This window comes from Rhincodon typus, chromosome 25 (genome assembly GCF_021869965.1).
Source record: "Rhincodon typus isolate 14 chromosome 25, sRhiTyp1.1, whole genome shotgun sequence".
NCBI classification, from domain to species: Eukaryota; Metazoa; Chordata; class Chondrichthyes; order Orectolobiformes; family Rhincodontidae; genus Rhincodon; species Rhincodon typus.
Window position 1 is genome coordinate 15,399,309 of NC_063356.1, and position 27,035 is coordinate 15,426,343.

The 27,035-nt window shown below is 39.5% G+C and overlaps 1 protein-coding gene across 1 annotated transcript in view; it reads left to right on the forward strand.

Annotated features, from left to right (window-relative positions):
* rassf5 (Ras association domain family member 5) overlaps nucleotides 1-27,035 on the forward strand; it is a 110,273-nt gene that overhangs the window by 10,637 nt on the left and 72,601 nt on the right. The window contains exon 2 of the mRNA XM_020526639.2: nucleotides 14,779-14,900. Within this exon, the coding sequence (XP_020382228.1) occupies nucleotides 14,779-14,900 (122 nt within the window). The remainder of the gene's footprint in view (nucleotides 1-14,778; nucleotides 14,901-27,035) is intronic.

Below are 27,035 nucleotides of genomic sequence, written 5' to 3' on the forward strand. Positions count from 1 at the left end.
CCAGCATCTGCAGTTCCTACTATCTCTAAATACAAATGTAGTAAAGATATGCTCAGCATGTCCGACTGCACCTGTGGAGAGAAACCAAATTGACTTCATAGATCAAGTACCTTTCCTTAGGACTTTGGAAAGGTTTAGTTATGAAGAAAGGTCCTTGACCTGAAATGTTATGTTTTTCTCTCTCTCCATATGTTTCCAGACCTGATGAATATTTACAGCATTTTCTGTTTTTATTTCGTGGAATACAGATGAATGTAATGCTCATTAGATAAGGAGGACAATGTACTTGTTGCTGCTCAATCTTTTAAATGCATTGGGGCTTTAGAAATAGTTGGTTAAAAAGCTTTCTTGGTTGTCAGTAATAATGATAGTATTGACTAGAAAAAATTGTCTTCAACATTATTTTCACTGCCGTTGAATTATTGCATTTTTAGTTCCCAAATCATTTCGAGGCCACCCGTAAACTGAGAGCTGGATATAAGATGATCACACAATTAGAACTAACCCTTGCTGAACCAACATTCAGCTGCCCGGATCATTTGATAATTTTATTTCTTGTATCACATACAGTTATCTTATTGTTCCGCATGTTATTGTTTTTAAAAATTGATCTCATGCATACGACATATACCAATTTTTATCAGACTCTGGCATATAGGCGTACCTCTGCCCTAACTCCCTAGTCCCTCCAACAACCATACACAAGCAATAAAGAGGACCTGTGCTTAGTGAGTACAACATTCTTTGGGTGGACTTCAGTTAATTTGAGAATTGGCACATAGGTGTTGATGGTACACACTGCATACCACAATATGGCATTAATTCCCAGAAGTCTTTTTAATTTTTCTTATTGGATTGTTGGTTCCTATCAGCAAGAATGACAACTAAGAGGATAGAGATTGGTAAAATAATTAGGAGAATCTGCAGATTTTTTACTGTTTCCCACTTAGGACTCTTCTCAAAAATTAAAACCACATTGCACGCCTGAGTGTGAGTGTGTACTTGGGAACACCTGTTATGCAATCTTTATCCTCAAATAAAGAAAGTAAATAATGAATAAATAACTAACTAATTAAATGTTAATTTGTTGAAGAAAAAGTTTTTTGTAAATTACACGTGTTAATTTTTCAAGGCAATAATTGTCAGCTGCAGTGTTTTTAGATCACAAATATCTCTGAATTACACCTTTTGTGCAAGCTGTTGTGTTTGAAATGTAGCAGATTCAAGGCATTTAAAAATTTGTTAAAATAGGCCACATCTTTTGGTCTATCTAACTTCAGAGATTTGTTTTAATTCTAGAGTTAATTCTTCAAACGTAAGGCTTAAACCTTTTTAAACATCCTTTTAAGGAATACATTAATTGTAATCTAAATTTCTTAAACAACTAATTTGGAAGCTGAAATGCTTTGCAATGCTGATGTTTTCATTGGCTCAGATTTCTAAATTATTCACAAACTCTGTTCAAGGGCAATCAGCCCAAATTCTCACCAGTACCATTTCATCCCTGTTACTCTTGGTGAGTTAGAGGTAATACTCCAGAGTAATGCAGAATGATGCACCTTAACTTTGGGAACTTAACATGAAAGTGTGAATGAGGCTACTAGCTTGCTTAGCAGTGTAATGATGGTGAACACTGATGACTTCTCTGTTATTAGCACATCAAAATTCAGACTAATATATTTTTATACTTGAATCATGATGCTTTCATGAATGAAAAATCTGTCCACAGTCTTTGCAAACCATCTATTATTTTACCTGTTAAAGAATACCCATTATTACTTTATCAAGTTTGTTTAGCCTAAGTTTAGGGAAAGCTTGACCTTCAGTAGGAATAAGTTGCCAAGCTAATGAAATTTGAAATAGTCACCGGCAAATGCTATAAGTGAAGAGGCCAACTAGAATTCTGTGTAACTGCTTTCTCTGGATTTATCTCTGCAGGGAACTTAGACATTTAATGGAGTCAATGAAGCATTGTAAGTGGAGCTGTAGCCCATGTGGTATGCAGCAAATTGTCCGTAAATATATCTCAAGGACACTAATTAAGGAGGAATACGACAGATGAGATCTGACTCTCAAACACTGAAGTGTATATTTTGCCTTAACTATTGCTAAAATAAAGATTACAATAAAATGTAATGACTAAATAAATCATAATAAAGTCTAAAAGCTTCACAATTTCTGGCACATTATTTGACATTAAATCTTAATACAATTTACAGTTTCCTGCAAATTCCTGTTGGATTTCCATCACTTCCAAAAATAGCTTTGAATAGAGTATTTAAAGGTGAAGTGCAATTAATAATCATTAGACATATAATTCATTTTGGGGGGGAAGGAGGGAGGTGGAAGAAGTTGGTGAGAAAGATTGACTAACTTCAAGTTTGTATTTCATTACTATTGCTGTCATTCAGTAGAATTGAAATTAATTTTAATTCTTGGAACTTTTTTATAAATTTACATGTATGTTTGACCTTAAAACCTTCTGTCTAGAATGTGATTATAAAACTGACTTTATTCAGCCAGGTTCAGTCAAACTGTAATAATGATTTATTTCTGGCATGAACGGTTTATAATTTGCTTTACTGACAAGATTGGTGAGCTCCTCCTCCATTCTCCATTACCAGCTTTGGGAAAAAACTGATAACATGTCTCTTATTTGGATGACGTTTGACAAAAAGTTAAAGTAATGGAAACAAAGGTTGGGCTAACTGCCAGGAAGAATAAAGAATTGTATTTTGGAAGTTGTTAGGAATACTGAAACACTGTACACTGTATATGAGTGAACAGATTACATAACTGTTGACTCACTATACCTTCAACATAGATACTAGACTGAAATAGCATAGGAAACTTTTCTGAATCATACAGAATATGCAATGTCAATGGGCCCATTTCAGACCTATTCTGATTTGTTCAAACTTGATTGGTTTTAGACGGTTCGTAACGCATAAAATATCCTGGGGGTGTCTTACGGTACAGTGATAGCGTTCAAGACCCATCTGCTCCAGAAGTGTGTTAGGACATTTCTGAACAGGTTCATTAAAAATATCTACAAAATCCTGGACTTTATTAATGCTGGCATAGAGTACATGTGATGGGAGGTTATGCTGAATTACCTCAGCTGGAATACTGGATGCCACGCTATAGGAAGGATGTGAATGCATTGGAGAAAGTGCAGAATGCTCACAGGAATGAGAAACTTTAGATTAATGAGGATAAATTGGAGAATGTTGGGACTGCTCTCCTTGGAATGAATGAGGGTGAGATGAGACCTGTGATATTTTCAAAATCATGGGAGGTCTGGATAAAGTGGGCAGGGAGAAATTGTTCCTGTTCTTAGAAAGATCAAGAATGAGAGGCTGCTGGTTTGGACTGATATAGAAAAGTAACAGATCTGATGTGAGAAGAACCTTTTTGAGAATGTATGATTTAGATCTGGTATTCACTGCTTGGATTGTGGTGGAGGTGGGTTCATTGAGACATTTAAGAGGGCTTTGGATGAAAGACATTCAATGGTATTGCCATTACTAAATCCCTGACTTTCAACCTCCTGAGAGTTTCCATTGATCAGAAATTGAACTTTACTTAGCCATATAAATGTGTTATAAGAGTAGGCCAGGAATCTTGCAGCGAGTAACTCACCATCTGACCAGCACCTCCCCCACCTCCCCAGAACCTATCAGCGCATCCGCCAGCTATAAGATACATGTTAGGAATGTGTTTTGAATACTCCCCACTTACCTTGATGAGCTCCAACAACACTGCAGAATCTCAACGCTGTTGAGGACAAAGCCTGCTTGACTAACGTCACATCCACGAACATTCAGTCCTTCCATCACCAATGCTCAGTAGTAGCAGCGTGTACCATCTAAAAGATGCACTCCAGAAATTCACCAAGGCTCTTCAGAAAGCACTTTCCAAATCCCCTACCAACTGGAAGGATAAGGGCAGCAGATCCATGAGAACACCCTCCAAGCTGCACACCATCCTGACTTTGAAGTAAATCACTGTTCCTTCAATGTTGTTGGGTTAAAATCCTGGAACTCCCTCCATAATCACAGTCAAAGGTTGACCTACAGCAAATGCACTATAGCAATTCAAGAAGGCAGCCCACCCACTGCCTTCTCAAGGACAACTAGGGATAGTCAATAAGTGCTGGTTCAGTGAAATCCACATCTCATGAGTAATTTATTTTTAAAACATGCAAATCAGCCCCTTCTCTCTGTCTCTGAGAGAGACAGACTTTTCTTGAATCTCATTTTTCTGTTCTTACCATATTTGCTCAACTGATTTGCCATGCCTCAGGAAAATCCTTCTGTCCTATATCTTTGTCACTAACTCCATCTTCCTCCCAGTCGGAAGGTTTGTCTCTCGCTACTGAAAACCTCATCCATGTGTTTGTCATCTTCAGTTATTCCAATGTTTTCCTGGCTAGCCTCCTTGTTCCAGTCTAAATTTCACCCTACATAAAACTCTGGTCAATTTTACTTGACCAATCAGTCCTATCCTAATTAACTTATTCTGTCTTCTAGTCCCTATGTGTAAAATATTAAACTCTCATTCCTGTTTTGTGACACCCTTCTGTCGTCTTGATGGTCCTGTCACTGGAATCTTGTCAGCGGTCCCTGATATCGCCATTCCTCTGACTCAGGCCTTCTCTTCACCAGTGAGTCCATCAGTAAATCAAACTGCCACTCCATTTCCCTTCTTTAAAAGCTATGTACAGTTGACACTTCTAATATATTTTTCTGTGTTAGCTAAGCATCTATTTTTGCTTGAACTTCTCATGTTTTGAGGGATATTTTTCCAGGTTAAAGTAGATATATCATTTGGATTCCCAGGGTTTTATTATGAGGAGCAATTAAACAAGCCACGGTGTGCTTCCTCCAATTTAGGTTAGGGGCAACTCAGTTCAAGTTTAAAATAATAATTGGGAAAAATAGGCTAGATGGGAAGAAACTATTTCCAATGCTGATGGAATCTAGGAGTAAATGTAATAGCTGAGCTAATGTTTTCAGAATTAAACCTGGAAACACTTCTGGATGATAGACTCTGGGAAGTCGCTATTCTGAAAATGGCAGTAGATGCTAGACCAGTCAGTAAATTTTAAAATCGGTATTGATAGCTTTCAGTTACTACAGGTATTAGGTGACATGGGACAAAGACAGTGATTTGGAGTTAGGCCAGAGATCGCCCATGAACTCGTTGAATGGCAGAACAGACTGAAATGTCTATATGTACCACACTCCTTCCTATCCTATATACATTGTCATTTGTTTGTGTGTTTAAGCAGGAAATATAACTGCATTCACCTTTTTACAATTTTAGGGGTCATCAATTTGGAACAAAAGTGCTAGAGTATTGATTATCTGTTTTATTGCTAGGCCTTTAAAATTGAGGCTGACTTTAGGAAACTGCTCCCTATCATTGAAAACTAGAGATTTGCCATTTGGTGTTGTGTGCTTAGTCTGGAAGAGGAATATTTTAAAAGTTTATACCACAGGACTGTTGTTTTAGACTTAATGTCACATTTGGGCAGGCAAAGCTATCCTAATAAGAGAAGGGTAGTCATTTTTAAAGAAACATAAATTAACACGGAATTAAGTCAGCATTTTCTGTTTACAGGACTGAACGTTATAAAGGGAAACCCCATTTTGATGCTTTTTTTCTGACACAAAGAAACCAAGAAAAAGCAGAAATAGCCGTTGGAATTTTTATTGGGTTTTTATTGAAATTCCTGAGTTATTGCTGAAGTAAGTTCTTTTTGGTTAGGCTTTTCCACTAATGAAATATTTTTTTCTTTATTCATTTATGGGATGAGGGCATCGCTGACTAGGCAGCATTTATTGCCCATCCCTAATTGCCCAGAGGGCAGTTGAGAGTCAACCACATTCCTGTGGGTCTGGAGTCACATGTAGGCCAGACCAGGTAAGGACAGCAGTTTCCTTCCCTAAAGGACATTAGTGAACCAGATTGGTTTTTCCGACAATCGGCAATGGATTCACGGTCATCATTAGATTGTTAATTCCTGATATTTATTGAATTCAAATTCCACGATCTGCCGTGGCAGGATTCAAACCCAGGTGCCCAGAACATTATCTGGGTCTCTGGATTAACAGTCCAGCGATAATACCACAAAGCCATTGCCTCCCCATCAATCAGTTGTTTGTTTTGGTACTGATTCTCATTCGGTCCACTTCTGTATCCATTGGACTGCCAATTGCTTCTATTACACATGTATTTACATATGGCCAAGTATCCTATACAGGATACTTCAAAAGCAAAAACCAGTTAATTGTAGATTATGGGTAAAAACTTTGAAAAATATGCAATACTGTAGTCAGAATTTTACCACATAGAGCAATGTTATTTTGGGCTAAGACTGTACATTTTTCCCATTCCTTCACCTCTTTATTTCGTGTGTCAACTGTAGTTCAGTTGCAGCCACTCATCTGAGTCACAAGGGTTCAAGCATCACTCCAGAATCAAGCCTGACACTCCAGTGTAATAGTGAGGCAGTGCTGCAGTGTCAAAAGTGCAATCATTTGTGTATCAAACCAAGGTCATATCTGGCCCCTCAGGTGGGCATTAAAGATCCCGTGGCACTATTTTAGAAAACTGAAGAAGCTTTTCTTGTTGTTTACACTTCTTTTTATGCCTCAATCAAATCATTAAAACAGATGCATATTATAGTCATTATCAAGTTGCTGTTTTTGGGAGCTCACTATGTGCAAATTGGATGCCACATTTCCTACAGGGCAACAGTGACTAGATGTCAAAGCACTTTTCATGTTCACACCTCAAAAGCTCTTCATAGCCAATCAAGTACTTTGACATCTAGTCACTGTGGTCCTGGGAATGCATCAGTAAGTGTGATAACATTGACACTTGGTGATAATATTGAACCAGAACAGTAATGGTGTGTGTTGTTATTAATGCACAAATTAGCCAGAAAATTCAAGAGTTACACTGGGTTGGAAGTCTCAAATTTGCGGGCAACGGTCCACCCTTTTATTCTTATTAAGAATTGATTTTTGCACATTAACGAGTCAAGGCTGGAACTGAAGATTAAGTACATTTTTTTAGAATGTTGCATTAATTGTTAATACAATAGAATCAACCCTAAACAGTTTAAATTGTTTCCTTTCAGTACACAGTTATTGGAGATTTTAATGTTGTCATTTTTCTTTCTGAATTTTTCTATCCCTTTTATCCAGTGTCTTCTTTTTTTTTAATTCCTCTGTACCCTATTTGTCTCTAACTAGCCCTTCTTCTTCATGATTCCTGTTTTCTTTTCAAAACCTTAAATATAATTTGTTGAAGGATAGAACGTTGGGTTCTGCTTCTGATTTGAAGCTTCCAGTGCCTTGTTAGAGCTAAATAAACAACTTTGAGGTGAAGGCTGCAGGGCAAAAAGCCTGACAGTGTCAGCTGCCTTGCTCCCAACAAGATCAAGCCCATTATCACATGAACTCTCTATTGACCAGGATTAATCATGAATGATTAAAGTGCTACAAATTATAATCAAGTTGGAAGTGGCTAAGCTAGATTTTTGGAAATGTTATTGCATTCTAAAAACATCCTTTTTTCCATTTTAAAAGAACAGAAATCCTTCAAAGATTGCAGATAATTTTCTTTTCATCTTCATGAGTACGTTGCTCTGCTCATTAAAATAAGGCAGGGATGAGATTCTATCCCATGCTTATATAATTATTTTTTAAAAAGTACTCTTAATGACCTAGCATGATGAGAAACTGCATGGCACAAAGTGCTACATCATGTTTGTGAACACATCACCATTGTAGATGTGTTGTGGCAAGACGTGTGGTAATTATTCCTGCAACCCCAGAGTAGTCAATCTGCTAAGTGTCTGTCAAATCACTGCGGATTGTGGGTAGGGTGGTCACTAAATGTAGGATTGTGTAGTAGTTTGTTACCATCCTAGCATTACTGTGCTGGTGGAAGGGAGAGGGATTAATAATGAAAAATGAGCAAGGGTTCCATAAAGAATTTTAAAACAAGCTGAACATAAGTAGGGCAGGAGCTGGCAATGAGAGTATGACACTTGCATTTGAGACTAGTGGTGGTAATCAGAAAAACCCTGATCAGGATAGGTAGAACCTTGGTGAGAGGAGAAGAAATAAAGGTCAGGTGGGCAAGAGAGACTGTATCCTCAGAATTTTCTGTGCCAGAAACTAAACTACCTGATCAAATGGGAGAACCAGTACTACAAGAGACTGTGGCTCTGGGCAGTTGACCACACAGGCTTTTTTGCTCATGGTAAGAGATCTCATAACTCGTGCCACTGCTAGCCATGCCTTGCCTGCAGCTATCAAAATCATTGTGGCTATAAATTTCTTCACCTCTGGCTTCTTCTAAGGGAAAGCAGCTGATCATGTTGGCATCTCTGAATTGGCAGCACACTATATGTCTCACCATAAGACCATAAAGTATAGGTACAGAATTAGGCCATTCAATCCATCGAGTCTGCGCTACCATTCAATCATGGCTATGTTTCTCAACCCTATTCTCCTGCCTTTTCCCTGTAACCCTTGATCCCCTTACCAATCAAAAACCCATCTATCTCTTAAATGCACTCAGTAACTTGGCCTCCACAGCAGTCTGCGGCAATAAGTTCCACAGATTAACTCTCCTTTGGCTGGTAAAATACTTCCTCATCTCAGTTCTAAAGGGTCGTGCCTTCACTCTGTGTATCTGGTCCTATTCTCTCCTACTAGTGGAAACATCTCCATGACCACTCTATCTGGAACTCTCCAGTTTTCTGTAAGCTTCAATCAGATCCTCCTTTCATTCTTCCAAACTCCATCGAGTACAGACCCGGAGTCCTCAATTTCTTCTCATATGATAAGTCCTTCATCCTTGGGATCGTTCTTGTAAACCTCCTCTGGACCCCCTCCAACACCATCACATCCTTGCTAGGGCCCAAAACTGCTCACCATATTTGAAATGTGGGCTGACCAAAGCCTTACACAGCTTCAGCTGTACATCTCTGCTCTTGTATACTAGTCCTCTTGAAATTAATGTTAACATTGCATTTGTCTTCCTAACTGCCAACTCATCTTGCATGCTAACCTTAAGGGAATCCTAAACTAGGGCCCTGAAGGCCTTTGCGGTTCAGATTTTCAAAGCCTTTGCCCATTTGGAAAATAGTGTGCACCTCTATTCTTTCTACCAAATTGCACAACCTCATACTTTCCCACGTTGTATTCCATCTACCACTTTTTTTAGCCTGTTCAAGTCCTTTGCAGCTTCTGCACTTCCTCAACACTACCTGTCCCTCCACTATTTTTGTGTCATCTGCAAATTTAGCAAAATGCCCCTTAGTTCTTTTGTCCAGATCATCATTGTATTATGTTAACAGTTGTGGTCCCAACACAGACCCCTGAGGAATTCCACTAGTCACTGACTGCCATCAAAAAGACCCCTCTATCTCTGCTCACTGCCTTCTGCCAGGCAGTCAATCTTCTATCCATGCCAGTACCTTGCCCGTAACACGATGGGCTCTTCACTTATTTAGCAGCCTCCTGTGCAACCTTGTCAAAGCACTGATGTTATGAAAACTGAAAGAACTGCAGATGCTGTAAATCAGAAACAAACAGAAATTGCTGGAAAAGCTGAGCAGGTCTGGCAGCATCTGTGGAGAGAAAGCAGAGTTAACGTTTCAGGTCGAGTGAGCTTTCCCCAAGTCTGACAGCATCTGACCTCTCTCCACAGATGCTGCCAGACATGCTGAGCTTTTCCAGCAATCGCTGATGTTATGACTCTGTAAACGACCTTTTTATGTTTGAAGAAGAAATCGTAACACTTGGCAATTAACTGGTAGAACTGTGGCACAAGAGTTCACATTTTAATTTTATCTGTCAAAAAGAATTAAAGTAAGTATTATAAAGTGGACATTGCTTTTAACCAATACATCATGAACTCTGTTTTATTATTTACTTCCTCCAAGCATTCCCTTTTTATGTTACAAGAATGTTGAAGATGCATTCACACTTCACTAGGGACAAACCCAAAGATCTGCCACAGTCATTTGGAATTCACTGATGGGTTGATTTAAAAAAAACATTCTTGTGTAACAAAGCCTGGTATTTTTTTCCCTCCCCAGAAATACAAGTCAGTCAGCATCTATGAAATTATCGCTGCTTAAGAAAACAGGGAAATTAGGTCTGATAAAATAAGTCCCTACATTGTTATAGTTGGGACACCAGCTAAATTTGAGGTCTCTGACTTGGTGTTGCAGTGGTCACCTTAGATGCATTGTTCTGTCTTTACCCTAATCTGAAATGATTATCTTATTGCTCAGTGTGGTTGATCTAATTTTCTTCCTTAGCTGTTTATTTGTAGAAAGAACCTGGTTTCTTAATTTCTTATGGACTTTGTATTTTATATTTAATCTGTCTTCAATTATAATACTAAATCGTACTTCAATGTTGCTGATTACACCCTGGTACTAAGTGCCATTAGCCTGTCAAGCATCCTATTCTGGCAAAGTTAATTGATAATCCACCCTAGTTCCACAGGAGTAACTGCAACAACATTCTTGCAGAAGGTTGAGTGGGCTCATACAATTTCAGCCGGTCAAACCTTAGTTCACAGGTTAACTGTTCCTAGTGAATCACAGTCATAACAGATAGCATTAGACATAAAGTTGGTTTCTGCTTGGATTTTCTGGCTGTTCCCTGCACATGCCAATTAGATGGAGTTATATTTTTCAACCATTTCAACTTATTTTTCCTTCTGGTGAAGTTAAGCAAAAATTTCAGTACTTCTCTTCAGGGTACTTACAGGATTCCTGGAAATCATTTAGTATACAGTCGAGCATACTGAAGAATATCTCTATTTTTGTACGTGTAGGTTCAAGAAAGTGTTTATTCTCATGCCTCCTGGATCAAGGAGGTTAAGGCTGGGAAATTTTGTCCTGTCAACTAACTGATGACACATGGATTTTTGTTTGAAGTGATGAAACTATGTGTCACTTTGGTTCAGAAACGGGAATTCACAAGCATCCCCATTTATTAATTATAAACTTTATGCTGGACTTTCCCTTCCCAGTTCCTCTTAACCATGCATGGGAACTGAGTGGGAGAAAGGGTTTTAGGTAAACTGATATTATTCTCCTTGAAGCAAAGGAGAACAAAAGAGTAAAATAGAAGGAAAATATGGTGGATTCTTGAAATCTGAAATAAAATAACAAAATGCTGGAGAAACTGGCAATGTCTGTGGAGAGAGAACGAGTCAACATTTTGAATCTGATATGACTTCTTCTAAAGAAAATTTGAAGCCTTTTTTTAAAAAAAAACTTGACAAAACCAGAGGTGGTTTTTGAAATAATCTATGTACCACACCACAGTTGAATTTAGCTAAGGGTAACCCCAAGTGCCATGTGACATCACACAAAAAGAACCTTAATTCATCAACATCAGGGGAGCAAAATACATTTTATGAAACTAAAAGAGGATGCTATTTGATTGTGTGTGTGAGAGAGATTTTGATAATTTGGCAGTATTGCTAACAACTGACACCACGTTGATGTTTTGCAGTTGTTTTGAGTTGACTTAATATTCTGACCAGTTGGCTCCTTAAACTGAAAACATTTGAATAATAAATGTGTTAATTTTTGAACTGGGTGAAATTGTGGCAATTTAAAGCTGAAGGCTGAAATTTGACTGACTTATTTCAATAAAAAGCTGCAATGTAAAATCTCTTTATGCTGAAGTGTAGCAGCTGCTTCAGTTGTACTTCACATTGTTTGGCTTCTCATTTGACAGAATTGGCTGTATTCCTTTGCTTAAGTATTCTATATTTCAATTTCCAAGAAAAAGGACCCCTTGTCAACAGGAATCAAGAAACAAAAGAAAAAGAGAATATTTCCAGAATTGTTAAGTTCACTTCCACGCCGCTAGTCCAACCCCTTCCCCCTCCACCACCCTTCTCTCAAATTGATCACTTCAAGTCCTTTATGAGAATTCCAGACAATGATATTTTTTTTTGTATCAAAACTTGTATGATTCTGACAGCAATGATGGTGATGTTTAGCAGGATACCAGAAAACATGGCAAAAATAAAAATTTAATGGGAGAATAGCAATTAGTAAGTAGCAATTCTCAATTCATGGACTTTCTGAAATAGTCATCACTGGAATCAGTTTGTTTGCTGTTTTGTATTTTTAAAACTTGAAACTGTTGTTTGAATGTGATGAAGGGTCCAGACCCGAAACATTGACTTTCCTGCTCCTCAGATACTGTCTGACCTGCTGTTATCCTCCAGCTCCACATTTTATCGACTCTGACTTCTGGCATCTGCAGTCCTTTCCATCTCCTAACTGTTGTTGAAAACTTTTTAAAAAATTTTTCAATATTATAATACCTGTACATCTGTAAATAGTGCTGACATTGAAAGAAATTAATTGTAAATTGTTTGGCATTTCCTGAGAACCTGGGAGTTGATATGTAATGTTTTTCTGTAAAAGCTCTTAAAGTTAAAGTTTTGGGGAGGATTTTGTTGCTAAATGTTCAACTATTTACTTTCCTTAAGTTGCTGTGGTATGGAGGAACTTCAGTGAAATGAGTTCCTACGGTTTTGTATCTGGATGTGTAGATGACAATGAGATTTAGGGAACCAGCAGCTACAGTGGAAGCAATGGAACAGTAAATAAATTAGTGACTTTTCAAAATATGTTGGAGAACAGTGATTTTATTTTTCTAATCTGTTTGCATATATAACTTTTGCAGATAGACTTCATATTGCACTTTTCAACATGCTGCACAGTGACTTATTTGATATAAATCAAACTAAAACATCACATACTAAATTTTTGAACCTGTTAGCATAACATTTGCAGACTGCCCTATTCCCATGGAATGTGTTAATAGGCCCGCATTAGAATGAAGTGATCAACTCTTAGTTGGGAGTTGAATTCCAATTCCACTTCATTGACCTGCCCATGAAAGGGCTGGCCAGCTTTCATTCCTCATCTGAGTAGAGCAGCAAAAATTACATTATGTGGAATTATTCCTTCTGTCATGTTTTAGCCACTCAGCTGCACCCTCTAGTGGACTGACCATAGAAAAACAGTCAACCAGCTACTGCCTGGAGTTCCCCTTTCTTTGTCTGAGGAACACAAATTTGATGTAATTAGTTAAAAGTTTTGATGTGACTGGAGAAAGAGGAAAATGACAAGGTGGGGGGAAATGCAAAATGAATCCTTTTTATTCTTGCAAGTATACAATCATATCTACCTCACACTGCCCTTTTATTTCCAATTCCTTGCTGAGGTACAGTTTGTCAGATGATGGAAGTGCTCCAATTTTTTTAAATGAAAATACTTTTTCCTTTAGCCTAAATCCATAAGAGTCTAGAAAGGGCTTTGGATAGTTTAAGTGAGTGGGAAAAAATTTGGCAGAAGGTGTATAATGTGGGAAAATGTGAACCCGTCCAGTTTGGCAGAAAGAATAGAAAAGCATTTGAGTGAATGGCGAGAGACTTCAAAATTCCATGGTACGGGAATCAGAGTGTTCTGATACATGAATTACAAACTGTTAGTCCGCAGGCAAGTCACTTAATGAAGGCAGATGGAACGTTGCCATTTATTGCAAGGATAAACCAAGTATAAAAGTGAGGAAATGTTGCCATTGTTGTACAGAGCCTAGGGTCAAAGCTAGAGTGCTGTGTACAGTTTTCATCTTCTTAAGAAAGGATATAATTACATTTGTGAAGTTCAGAAAAGGTTCACTTGGATGATTCTTGGAATGAAAGGGTTATCTTACAAGGGAAGAATGCATATTTTGATTCTATACTAAGTGGAGTTCAGTGAAATGAGGTGATCTCATTGAAATGTAAAGATCCTGAGGAGGGATAGTCGGTGTAGGTGATGAAAGAATCTTTCCTTTGGAGGAGTCTTGAACTCGGGAACAGAGTTTAAAAAATTAGTTCAAAATCCTATTTAAGATTGAGATGAGGAGAATTTGTTTTTCTCAGGGTCGTTTGTCTTTGAGCTTGTGTTTTGTTTGAGAGCACTAGAAGTTGGGCCAGTACTTGTATTCAAGATGGAGTTAGATTTTTAAATGGGACAAGGACATCTAGGGTTATGGGAGGCAAACAGGAAACTGGAATTGAGCCCACAGGCAAATCAACCATTATCTTATTGAATGGGAGAACAGGTTCAAGTGACCACATGGCCTTATACTCCTGAATCCTTGTGTTTGATGTTAAGGTTATATATATCCTACTCTATTTAGTCATTTCACAATCAACCCTTCAATTGCTGAATACAGAATTATATCGGAATTACTCATACTTACATGCCATTTAACATTTCTTAATTCTTTAGTTTGTTTCTCCAATTGATTTATTGATGAAATCTGACCCTTTAATTCTGAAGTCTTCATGCTAATTGTGGTTTAATGCAGAGAGTGACTTGTATAAAATTGTGCCTTTTAACCAATAAAAATGAACTGTTAATAGAAAATCTGACATCTGATTTAGAATATTCAAAATTGTAACCATTTGATCGGCCCAACAAGCTCAAATTATCCCATCACATCTCCACACACTCAATGCTCTGCCCAGCAAAGACCGTTTGCCCCGTGATCATTTTGCTTAGCAATTCCTATGTTCTTTACCTATTGGCAAGTAATTCTTTTTTATTCACTCATTTTGCCACATCTCTTGCTGTGGACATCAACTATATGCAAAACCTGCATTTTGTTAAGCAGAATTCCACTGAATTTTCATTATTATTTTATTTTACCTACACAGATTGCAATTATACCGTTCATCAAGAGTGTAGGAGCTTCATTAAACTTGACTGCCAGCAAGGGGAACAGCTTTCAGCAGAGAAAATTAGCCCTGCAAATACAGTGGTCCAGCCTGGAAGTGAGGTATTTATTTTTATCAAATTTTCACAGTAGTTTTTATGAGTAACAATAACAATGTCCTTTTGATTCTCTATTGTGGCATTGCAGTCAAGTATTTCCAGTCAAGAAACTTATTGATGAGTCACTTGGAAAATGTCAACTGTTAACTGACTTTTTAAAACATTCATTGCATAACTTTGCATTCAAAAGGACCACCTCTGCAGTGTTGAATGCTTTTTTGCAGAATACTACCCTTTTTTTCTCTTCTCTTAATGTTAATAGTTACTAACCTGTATTTGCATAGCACTTCATCTGCCACTTCATTGACTAAACTGAGTTATGTGAATACTGCATTCTACAACCTATTTAACAAAATAGCTTTCAAAGAGATGAATATTGAAACCTTCCTCAGATCTTAGAAAGGTAATTTTCCTACCTTAATTAAGGGAGCACATTACACTGTATGTAAAAGAAGAGAAAGAAGTGAATATTTCTTACGACATACCAGTAATTAGTGTCCAAGAAGCATGAGCTTGGCAGTATAGTACAGTGCTCTAGTATTCATACTAGAGTAGTAATCTGAGCTGTGAGAGCTCCATCGAGAATTATGAAATTAGGTTAAATGCATATTACAATTTGAAGGCACCAGGAAAATTATCAGATTGTTCCAAAAATCCACTGGTTCATTCATGCCTTTTAAGAAAGATGAGCCTACCATTTATAAAAATGGCCATTATAAAGTGCCAAGCAGGAGATCTAATAAATAAAATCTTATTTTTCTGTAAAGCAGAACCAGATAGAGAAAATGACTCTAGCCCTAAGTCCTGGTCACCAAGGAAGAGCTAAGGAGTTGGGTTTCATTAACGTTGACTTTAGTTTACCTTGGGTGAGGCACGCACTGAGCTGGCCTCAGTGAAATTCACATGCTAGCAGGAGGCTGAGGTAGATTATCTTTGAACCTGGGTTTTCCTTCTTTCACAGCCTGCTTTGTGGAGTTTGCTATGTGGGGAAGTGCAGTACAGGTTGGTTGTTGTTTAGTTCAGTCCCAATCATTCACTTGTTCGCTCATTCACCTGGCCAAACATCATTTTCCTTTTTCCAAGCCATTGTCTTCTGGATGTTTTCCTGGTCCTTGTCCTGTAGATTCTCCCTTACACTTCCATTCTAAGTTAAACTGTTGACATTGAGCTGCTTGCTTGCTTGTAAAGACTGTTTGTTTTTCTATCGCATTTGCTTCAAATAGGTTCAATGTCAGCAGCTCTTCCAGTAACACTTAGTTTATTTTTGAACTTTGGCTCAATGGGCAACATTGGACCCTTTAGTCGGCTGCATTTGTGGCTCGTGGAGTTTCTTTTGTAAATCTAAGCCTAAATCTACATATAGGATATTTTTCAGAAGAATAATTAGGTGCACTTTCTTCAGTTTTTTTTATTGCATTAGCATCAATAAGGTTTCTCTTTGGCATGGAATTACTGTTTGTAATGCCAATATATTTGTTACTACTCTATTTCCGGTCTGGGTATATACTTCTAGGGAAAAGAAAATGGACCATAGGAGATTCGCAGTTATTGTGCTATCATCCTGTTTTTCACTGCTTATATACAGTATTTGCTTTTCATACAATTCCTTCTGGGCACTGTGGGTTTGGTGCCAGTTTTCATATTTTACATAAAACAAAGAAGTGCGGATGCTGGAGGTTTGAAACAAAACACAAATTACTGGTGAATTACTTCATATTTTATACGTTCCAGATACATATTTTCATCAGCATTCTACTTAATTTCTGTTGTGATTGTAGTTATCAGTTGTGCTCTGCAACCTAAAGTCAATTGTTGAGCTATGTGACATTTGAATTGTTGTGCATGCATCCAAATGGTTTGCTGTCACATTGTTTTAATTAATGCACCCACAAAGTTATTGTTCGGTTTTCTTTTGCCACCTTGCCTAATTTGCTTTAATTCCCAAAATAAAAACAAAATATTGTAGATGCCGAAGTTCTGAAATAATAAAAACAGCACATGCTGGAGAAACTCGGCAGGTCTGGCAGGGGAGGCAATTGCCTAGTGGTATTATCGCTGTTAATCCAGAGACCCAGGTAATGTTCTGGGGACCTGGGTCTGAATCTGACTGCAGCAGCTGGTGGAATTTGAATTTAATAGATATCTGGAATTAAGAATCTAATGATGACCATGAATTCATTGCCGGTTGTTGGAAAAACGCATCTGGTTCGCTAATATCCTTTAGGGTAGAGAACTGCCATCCTTACCTGGTCTGGCCTACATGTGACTCCAGACCCCCACCAATTTGGTTGACTCATAACTGCCCTCTGGGCAATTAGGGATGGCAATACTGGCCTAGCCAGCGACGCCCTCATCCTGTGAATGAATAAAGAAAAAAAATCTTTGGAGGATGGAATGGAATTAATGTTTCAAGTCCAATATGATTCCTCAGAACCGAAAGGGGTTGCAACAACCTAAAGTCTGTTTTAATGTGGAATTACATTTGTAGCTCTGGCACAATTACTTGCTTAAGTTATTTACAAAGACTCAGGTGACTGTAAATATACCAGATTTTATTTACAGGTCTACATTTCTTCTTGAGAAGCCTAGGTGAAGGAACAAGATCAATCGTCCTTCAAGGTTTAAAAGTACTTTGTACTTTGTTTGCACATGGGGTCATTTGTATGGATTGATTAATGTTTTACAACTGGTTGATCTATTATAAATCCATCAGTAAAGCTATGAATTTTACATGACCTTTAATTATATAATGCTGGAAGGATGCAAGAGATTTGCACTTGTTGTGAACATAATAGCACGAGTGGAATGATTTTAACTCCTGCCCAATAAAAAATGTGTTTTGGTTTAAAATCCCTTTTTTTACACTTGCTGCCTACCTGCCATATTTTCTCTGAATTTTCATTAGCAACCAGTGTTGATGTCTGAAGCAAACAAAGAAATTGGTAATGCATTTAGGTGATACTATCATAACATGTGGGTCCTAAATCCATTTTAATTCCAACTAAATCCCATTCAGTAATATTTGGATTGGATTCCATTTTAAGTCAGAAGTGATGTTTGAAGGGCACTCGCTTGGAACTACTCCGATCATTGGTATCTGTTTACATTTCCACAGAAGATTTTATTTTGGAAATTTTTTTTCTGCATTTACAATTTCAACAAAAATGAATGAGTACCATCTTTGGTTCTTTTAATTCATTTTGGATTGAAAGAGGAAGAGGAGCAACAGAAGCTGCAGCACCAACCTGGCAGCTGTATGGGGATATGTCCACATGTAAGGGCTGCCTGCAAGAGGACTTGCTCAACCATGTCTTCTGCAGAGTTAATTATTAGGTGTGAAATTGCTTTGGGCTTTGCTGCAGTATCTGGCTTCCCACAACTGCAATTGTAAATGCTGCCAGACCTGCAAAATACAATGTTTTGCTTCTATTAAGTGCGGATTTCATAAGTGTCGTAATGATGTGCAATATGTCAGTCAAGAACACCCTTCAAGAGGAAGGGTTACCTCTTAATTTGCTGATCAGTGATCATGCCCATGATGTTATACAGTTCTAACTAACAGCTGTCCTAATGATTTTATTTTGCAATGTTATCTCTTCTGTATTTGACCTGTCTCCAAAAGCAACACCTGCATTTATGTAATAAATTTCATGAGCACCAGATCATAAAATCCCTACAGTGCAGACACAGGCCATTCAGCCCATACATCCCTCCAAAGAGCATCACACCCCATCCCTATAACCCTGCATTTACTGTGGCTAATCCACCTAGCCTGCACATCTCTGGACACTATGGGCAATTTAGCACGGCCAATCCACCCAACCTGCACATCTTTGGACTGTGCGAGGAAGCCGGAGCAAACCTGTGCAGAAATGGGGAGAATGTGCAAACTCCACACAGACAGTGGCCCTAGGGTGGAATCAAAACCAGGTTCCTGGTCCTGTGAGGCCACGGTGCTAACCACTGGGACATCATGCCAGCCTAGGTGTCTCAAAGTGCTTTATAGCCAGTGACCTACTTTGAAGTTACGGCATGGCTGTTGGAGACAAGGGCTAAAAACTGAATATGAATTATGATGCCTTTATGTAACTTAAGCTTCTTACCAAAAGAAGATGCAATTTGAGCTATCAAACTACTAGAATCATTACCCAATGCAAACTGTACAAATATGGTTTTTAGTGTCTGGATGTTTCTGATAGCTGTCTGGAATACAGCCCACTAAATGCCTTCAACAAGGACGTTTGCTCAATCTTGGTGCATAAAGTTGAATGCACATAGAACAAGGACAGAAAGGGAACCATTCCACATCTGACTTGGGTAAACTTGAGGAAAAAATAGAGCTGAGAGGGTAGCCAGAGATATTCAGAACCATTGCTTTTTATAGTGGTTTGCCTAAGTTTAATCATTCACCACAAACATCCCACCCTCATGTTAACTACTTATAGTCTGAGCTTTCACATGCAATTAAAAACCTGCAACCCTTGGACTAACTTCAGTTTTGACTTTGTATTCATAATATGCAGATGCTGGAAAGCTCCAATGGTTCAGACTGTCTGCGGAGAGAAACATGAGTTTTGTGTTTCAGGTCAATGATCTTTTTTCAGAACTGAAGAGAAATTTAAAAAAAAAAGAGGTTTTAAGTGAGTGGAGGAGGCAAGAAGGACAAAGGAGGAGGTCAGTGACAGGCCTTGGAACATTAAATGAGTAAAGACTTTAGTGATATAATGACCAGAAAAGATTGCAATATATATGGTAGATGTAAAATATTATATGACGCTGCAAGAAAGAAGAAGAAGAGTTACCCTGGCCAATATTTACTCTCCATCAATATCAAAAACACAGACTATTTTATCGCAGTGCATTATTGGTTCTCACAATGCACAGCAAGCTCACACAAACAGCGCAGGTTGCAGCATTTCCAACGTTTCAACAATGATTACAGTTCAAAAATACTTTATTTGCTGTAAAGCACTTTGAAATGTCCATCAGTTGTGAAAGGAACTATTTAGTTATAAGCCTTTTGTTTTAAAAATACACGTCTGTTTTCAACAGCAGGACTGGAAATCAAGGTAATGTTATTCTAAATAAACATTTGGTATTGACAAATACACTTTACAATACACGTTCACTTCAAAAAATTGTTTTAGACATCCTTGGAATTGACATCCAAGCATATTGTATACATATTGGAAACCATCTCATTTGATATCCTACGTAACCTTGAATAGTCGCAATAGCATAGCTCAGCCTGGAGGAGGAAATTGGTCATGTGTGCATGCTGTACATAACTGGGGAGAAGTGCATTTCATTAAAGTCAATAAACATGGAGCTGGAAAAGCACAGCAGGTCAGATGGCATCCGAGGAGCAGGGAAGTCAACGTTTCAGGCCAAAACCCTTCGTCAGGACTGGGGAACACAGAAATAAATAGAGGGAGGGGTGTGGTGCTGGGCGGGAGGGTAGATGGGATGGAGATGGATGCAGGTAGGGGCTTATTGTGGTTGGTCAGTGGGAAGAGTGGAGCAGATAGGTGAGTCGGAAGGTGGACATGTTGGGGTTGGAGAGATTTTGAAGTCGGTGAAGTTAATATTCAGGCCATTGGGCAGTAAGCTCCCAAGGCAAAATATCAGGTGTTCTTCCTCCAATTTACTACTAAATAAAAACTGAAAGAACTGCAGATGCTGCAAATCAGGAACAAAAACAGAAGTTGCTGGAAAAGCTCAGCAGGTCTGGCGGCATCTGTGAAGAAAAAATCAGTCAACTTTTCGGGTCTGGTGACCCTTCCTCAGAACTGTTTTTCATGGATGTACAAGTTCTGAGGAAGGGTCACCAGACCCGAAACGTTAACTCTGATTTTTTTTCTTCAGAGATCCTGCCAGACCTGCTGTGCTTTTCCAGCAACTTCTGTTTTTGTTTCTCCAGTTTACATTTGGCTTCACTCTGACAGTAGAGGAGGCCAAGGATGGACATGTCACCAGGGGAGTGAGAGGGGGAGTTAAAGTGGAAGGCAACTAGAAAGGTTGGATTGGTTGGTGCATGCAGAGTGCAGGTACTCTGTGAACCGGTGTTCGAGTCTGCATTTGGTTTCCCCGATATAGAGGAGAACACATCGGGAGCAACAGATACTGTAGATGAGGTTAGATAAAGTGCAGGTGAATCTCTGCTGGATTTGGAAGGATTGTCCGGGGCCTTGGATGGAGGTTAGGGGTAAGGTGTAGGGGCAGGTGTATCACCTCCTGCGTTTGCAGGAAAAGATACTGGGTTTGGTGGGGAGTATGGAGCTGACAAGGGAGTCGCGGAGCGAACAGTCCCCGCAGAAAGCGGACGAGATAGGAAGGGAAATGTCTTTTTTGTAGTGGGGTCTGCTTGTAGGTGGTGAAAATGTCAGAGGATGATGTGTTGTATTCGGAGGCTGGTGGGGTGGTATGTGAAGACTAAGGGGACTCTATCCTTATTGTTGTTGGGGGAAGAGGGTTTGAGGGCAGAAGTGCAGGAAATGAGGGAGATGGGGTTGAGGGCATCGTTAATAATAGAGGAGGGGAAACTATGCCCCTAAAGTAGGAGGATATTCAGGAAGTCCCAGAGTAGACCGCCTCATCCTGAGAGCAGATGCTGTGGAGGCAGAGAAATTGTGAGTATGGGATAGCGAGGAGCATGAAGCAGTGCTGATACAGTCTTCAATGTATCGAAGGAAGAGGTGAGGGATGGTGCTGGTGTAGTTGTTGAAGAGGGACTGTTTCACAAATGCTGCAAAGAGGCAGGCATAGCTTGGGACCATGCAGGTGTCCACGGCCACCCCTTTAGTTTGTAAGAAGTGGGAGGAATCAAAGGAAAAATTGTTGAGGATGAGGACCATTTCTACCAAGCGAATAAGAGTGTCGGTGGAGGGGGACTGTTTGGACCTCTGGACAGGAAGCAGCAGAGGGCTTTTAGGCCATTTTCGTAGGAGATGAGGTGTTGCGTGGCCAGGGAATTGCAAGTTTTGTAAAATTTGGAAGGCATGGGTTGTGTCCTGAATGTAGAAGAGGAGTTCCTGGACCAAAGGGGTAAGAACAGATTTGAGGTAGGAGATGAGCTCGGTGGGGCAGGAGCAGGCAGAGACAATGGGTCAACTGGGGCAGTTGGGATTATGGATTTTGGGTAGGAGGTAGTTCCCCAACCCTGCAACGCCCATTTCTATCAGGTTGGAGGCTGTGGACGAGAGATCTCCCGAGGTGATGAGGTTGTTGATGGTCTGGAAGATGGCTTGGTGATCAGAGGAGGGTTGTGATCAAGGGAATGGTAGGAAGAGGTGTCGGAGAGTTGGTGTCTGGCCTCAGCAATGTAGAAGTCAGTTTGCTGTATTACCACTGCGCCCCACCCCTTATCGGTGGGTTTATGGTGAGGTTTATGGAGCGAAGGGAGCAGAGGGTTTCATGTTCCTTTTGGGGAGAGGTTGGAGTAAGTGAGTGGGGTGGAGAGATTCTGGTGATTGATAAAAACTGAAAGAACTGCAGATGCTGTGAATCAGGAGCAAAAACAAAGTTGCTGGTAAAGCTCAGCAGGTCTGGCAGCATCTGTGAAGGAAAAAACAGAGTTAGCATTTTGAAACTTTAACTCTGTTATTTTCCTTCACAGATGCTGCCAGACCTGCTGAGCTTTTCCAGCAACTTTGTTTTTGTTCAGGTGATTGATTGTTGCAACGGCAGTTGGTAATGAAGAGGTCGAGGGAGGGTAGGAGGCTGGGAGGGCGTGTCCAGGAAGATGGAGGCGACTGGACGAGGAGAACGGGTCAGCAGTGAATGGGTTGGATTCTCATCCAAAGATATGAGCGTGGAGGCAGAGCAGCAGAAAAAGAGCTTGACATCGAGGCATGCACGGAATTCATTCACAGATGGGCGTGGGGGAATGAAGGTGAGTCATGTGATTTTACATGCAGATTTGATGGATTACTTACTGTTAATATGTTTTAGGTGATATGAAGCAGGTCATTCAGGTAGATGCACTTCAAATATTAAATAAATCAAGGCCTATTTTTTGTATTAATATCTGCAACATATGTGCAATTAATCTGGCAAGGTACATTAAAAATAACCCTGAAGAGAAGGCCTAGTGGTATCGTTGCTGGGCTCGTAATCCAGTAATGTTCTAAGCACCACAATTTGAATTCCACTGTGGTTGATGGTGGGATTTAAATTCAATAGAGAAAATCTGGAATTAAAAATCTAACAATAATTATTATTCCATTGTCAAATGCTTTGAAATCCCATCTAGTTCATTAATGTTTGGTAAGGAAAACCGCCCTCCTTACCTGGTCTGAACGTGTGACTCCACAGACATAGAAATGTGGTTGACCCCTTTTCTGCCTCCGGAAGTGATCTTAGCAAACCACTCCATTGTCTCAATGACTAGAAAGTCTCAAAAAAAGGACTAAAATCGGATGGACCACCTAGCAACAGACAAGACACACAAGAAATGACAATGGCAAGCACAACCCTGTCGATCCTGCAAAGTTCTCCTTACCACCTCTTGGAAGCTAGTGCCAATGTTGGGATGGCCTACACATGGAGAGAAGTCAATCCACAGCCTGACATAGCTATACTCACAGAATCATACTTCCCACAGTGAACCAGACAACACCATTACCATTCCTGTGTATGTCTTGTCCCACCCGCAGGACAGGCCCTGCAGACGCGGAAGCACAGTGGTATACAGTGATAAAGGGTTGTCTGAGGAATGCTTACATTGACCATGGACAACATGAAGTGTCATGGCATCAAGTTTAACATAGGCAAGGAAACTTTCTGCTAACTACCTAATAGGACTGCTAACAGTCCTTGTGCAGATGAAGTCCTGTCAACATATGAAGACTATTGGCTATCATGTTGCATAGCATTATTGCTGAGCTGACAGGATAGACAATGAACAGATATAACAGCTGAGGACTGGGCATGTATGAGATGCTGTGGGACATCAGCAACATGGCCCAGCATATCCTGCATTCTACCGTTACCATCAAGCCATTGGATCAACCCTGAAGAGTGTAGGACAGCAAACTACACACAGCATTTGCAACAATCTTCAGCCAAAAGTTGTGAATAGATGATCCATCTCTGCCTCATCCATTGGTCCCCAGCATCTCAGATACTAGTCTTCAGACAATTCAATTTAGTCTGCCTGATTTCAATAAATGGTGGAGGCACTGGATATTGCAAAGGCTACGGACTCTGACATCATTTCCAGTAATAGTCCTGAAGATGTGCTCCAGAATTTTCCAGCCTGTAGTCAACCTGATCCAGTAAAGCATCATCACTGGCATTTATCTGACCAGCAGAAAATTGAGATAGGGTTTATTTGGAACGCAGAAAACAGGGCAAATCTAACCCAGCCAATTACTGCCCCATCAGTCTACATTCATCAATGAAAGGATGAAAGGTGTCATCAATTGTGCTATCAAGCAGCACTTGCTTACTAAAAACTGATCACTGCTCAGTTTCGGTTCTGTCAGGGCCAGGCAGTTCCTGACCTCCATTGTAGCGTTTGTTCAAGTTTGAACTAAAGACCTGAATTCTAGAGATGAGGTGAGAGTGGCTATTCTTGACATCAAGGCTGCATTTAACCAAGTGTGGCATCAAAGAATCCGAGCAAAGTGAGAATCAATGTGGAAAGCTGTCCACTGGTTGGAATCACAGTTAAGCACAAAGGAAAATGGCTGCGTTTGTTATAGATCAGTCATCTCAGCTCCAGAACTTCACTGCAGGTTTTCCTCAGGATAGTTTCCTAGGCCTAACCAACTTCCACTGCTTCATCAACGACCTTTTCCCCCGCCCCACATCATAAGATCACAAGTGGGTATGTTCGCTGATGATTGTATAATGTTTAGCACCATTCGTAACTCCTCGGATACTGAAGCAATCCACGTCCGGATGCAGCACAACCTGGATCCAGGTTTGACCATATAAGTAGCAAGTAGCATTCATACACCACAAGCGTCAGGTAATACCACTCCTAATAAGAGAATCTAATCATCACCCCTTGACATTTGATGGCTTACCATTGCTGATTTTTTTTAAAAATCATTCCCAGGATGTGGGTGTCACTGGCCAGGCCAGCATTTATCGCCCACCCCTAATTGCCTAGAGGGCAATTAAGAGTCAATCACACTGCTGTGGGTCTGGCTGGGTAAGGATGGCAGTTTCCTTCCATTATAGGACATTAGTGAACCAGAGACATTTTGGCAACAGTTTCATGATCATCATTTTAAACCTTTATTTCCAGGGTTTTTTTTAAATTCGAATTCCATCATCTGCCAAGGCAGAACTTGAATCAGGGTCTCCAGAGCATTACCTGGGTCTCTGGATTTGTAGTTTAGTGCTAATGCTACAAGGTCATGACCACCTCTTAGGAAATCCCCCACTATAAAGGTGTTGGGAATTACCATTGACCAGAAATTGAGCTGGACCAGCCATGTCAATACAAAGACTACAAGAGCAGATCAGATGCTAGGAATTGTGCAGTGAGTAACTCAACCCCTGACTCTCCAAAACCTGTCCACCATCGACAAGAATACTCCCTACTTGCTTGGATGAGTGCAGCTCCGACAACACTTCTGGCTTGACACAACCCAGGACGAGGGTGCTTGATTGGTCCACATCCACTCCCTTCATCATTGACTGTCAGTAGCCATTGTGTGTACCATCTACAAAATGTAGTGCAGAAGTTCTCCAAGACTCCTTAGACAGCACCTCCAAACCCACTGCCAATTCCATCGCGAAGGAGAACGACAGCAAATATGTGGGAAAACCACCACTTGGCCATTAAACACTGACCCAGCCAAATGATGTATTTTTGTTGACCTTTACATGGTAAAATTGCAAAGCATTTATAAAACACTAAGCTTAACAACATATGTGTATTTTGCTCAATAGAACAATTGCATAAATTTGAGTAACACTTAATTGGGGCTCATTGTGCTAAAGTTGGATCTCTCTTTCTTTTTCATCCTTTTTGGACGAGAATTTGGGTTCCTATTTTTCCTTCCTATCTACATTCATTTTTCAAGTTACCATAAATCTGCTTTTCTCCCACTAAAAAGGCAACAATGATTGTTACTTTGAAGTGTTATAAATTGATGTACAAAATGGGGCTGAATTAAAATTTCAACATATTCTACAACAGGAAGTGTGCAGAGGCCTTTAAACGGAAAGTGTATTGTGGTGGGGGGAATTCCCAATTTTGTTAGTCCCTCATTTTCATCCACTTGCAAGTAAACAATCTTAATATTGAGACACATTTTAAGTTGGATGTTTCAAACTTTGGCTGTCTCTACAAAAGCATTGTTGATGTGAAAATACACCAGGAAGTGGAGATAGTAATGCAAAGAAGTTCAGAAAGAAACTGTGAATTCTTTTCCTCTTAATGTTGTGCGTAGTCATTTTTGATAGTTCATAAGGAAAGTAATATATAGCATTTGGATGATGTATTTTTTGTTATATTTTAAGACATGGAACAGCTGTTTCATGATTGAATTCACTTCCTTGATCTATAGAAACTTTATCTTGGATTAAGTAAATTTAAATATGAGTATAGGCAGAGTTTTGTGGCCATAAACCATCAATTGACATTTTAATGAAACATTCAGATTCCAGACTATGAACAGCACCATGAAAGATCAACTAGAGATGGTTAATGTATTGTGCTGATGGAAGTCCAACGTTAAATTCATGATAGTTAATGTGATGCAGCAGACTGACTTCAAATTCAGTCTCACAATCCAAACATTAATCAACAGTAAGCATGAGTTATCTTGTGCCACAAACATTGTCTTTCTTTTCCGTTTCACTTTTTCTGAAGCCATTCTTTTGATTGTCTTAAAGATACTTGACAATGAATCCACATATTGGCACACTAAGCAATAAGTTCCCTACTAAATCTCCAGAGATATAGGCCTCTGTTAAACTTTTTTCATACTGGATGGAGGTGGGGACTTTAGCAGTGAGTAATTCCCCTCTCCTCCCAGTGAAAGTCCACCAGACTGAGCCAGCAGACATCGATGAGCCGACTAGTGAGCTTCTCATTCTATCAAGTACTATGCAACAGAGGTCTCTACATGTCTGAAGCTGGTAGCCAATTGGGCAGCCGTTGGGAGCTGGAGAGAGTTGG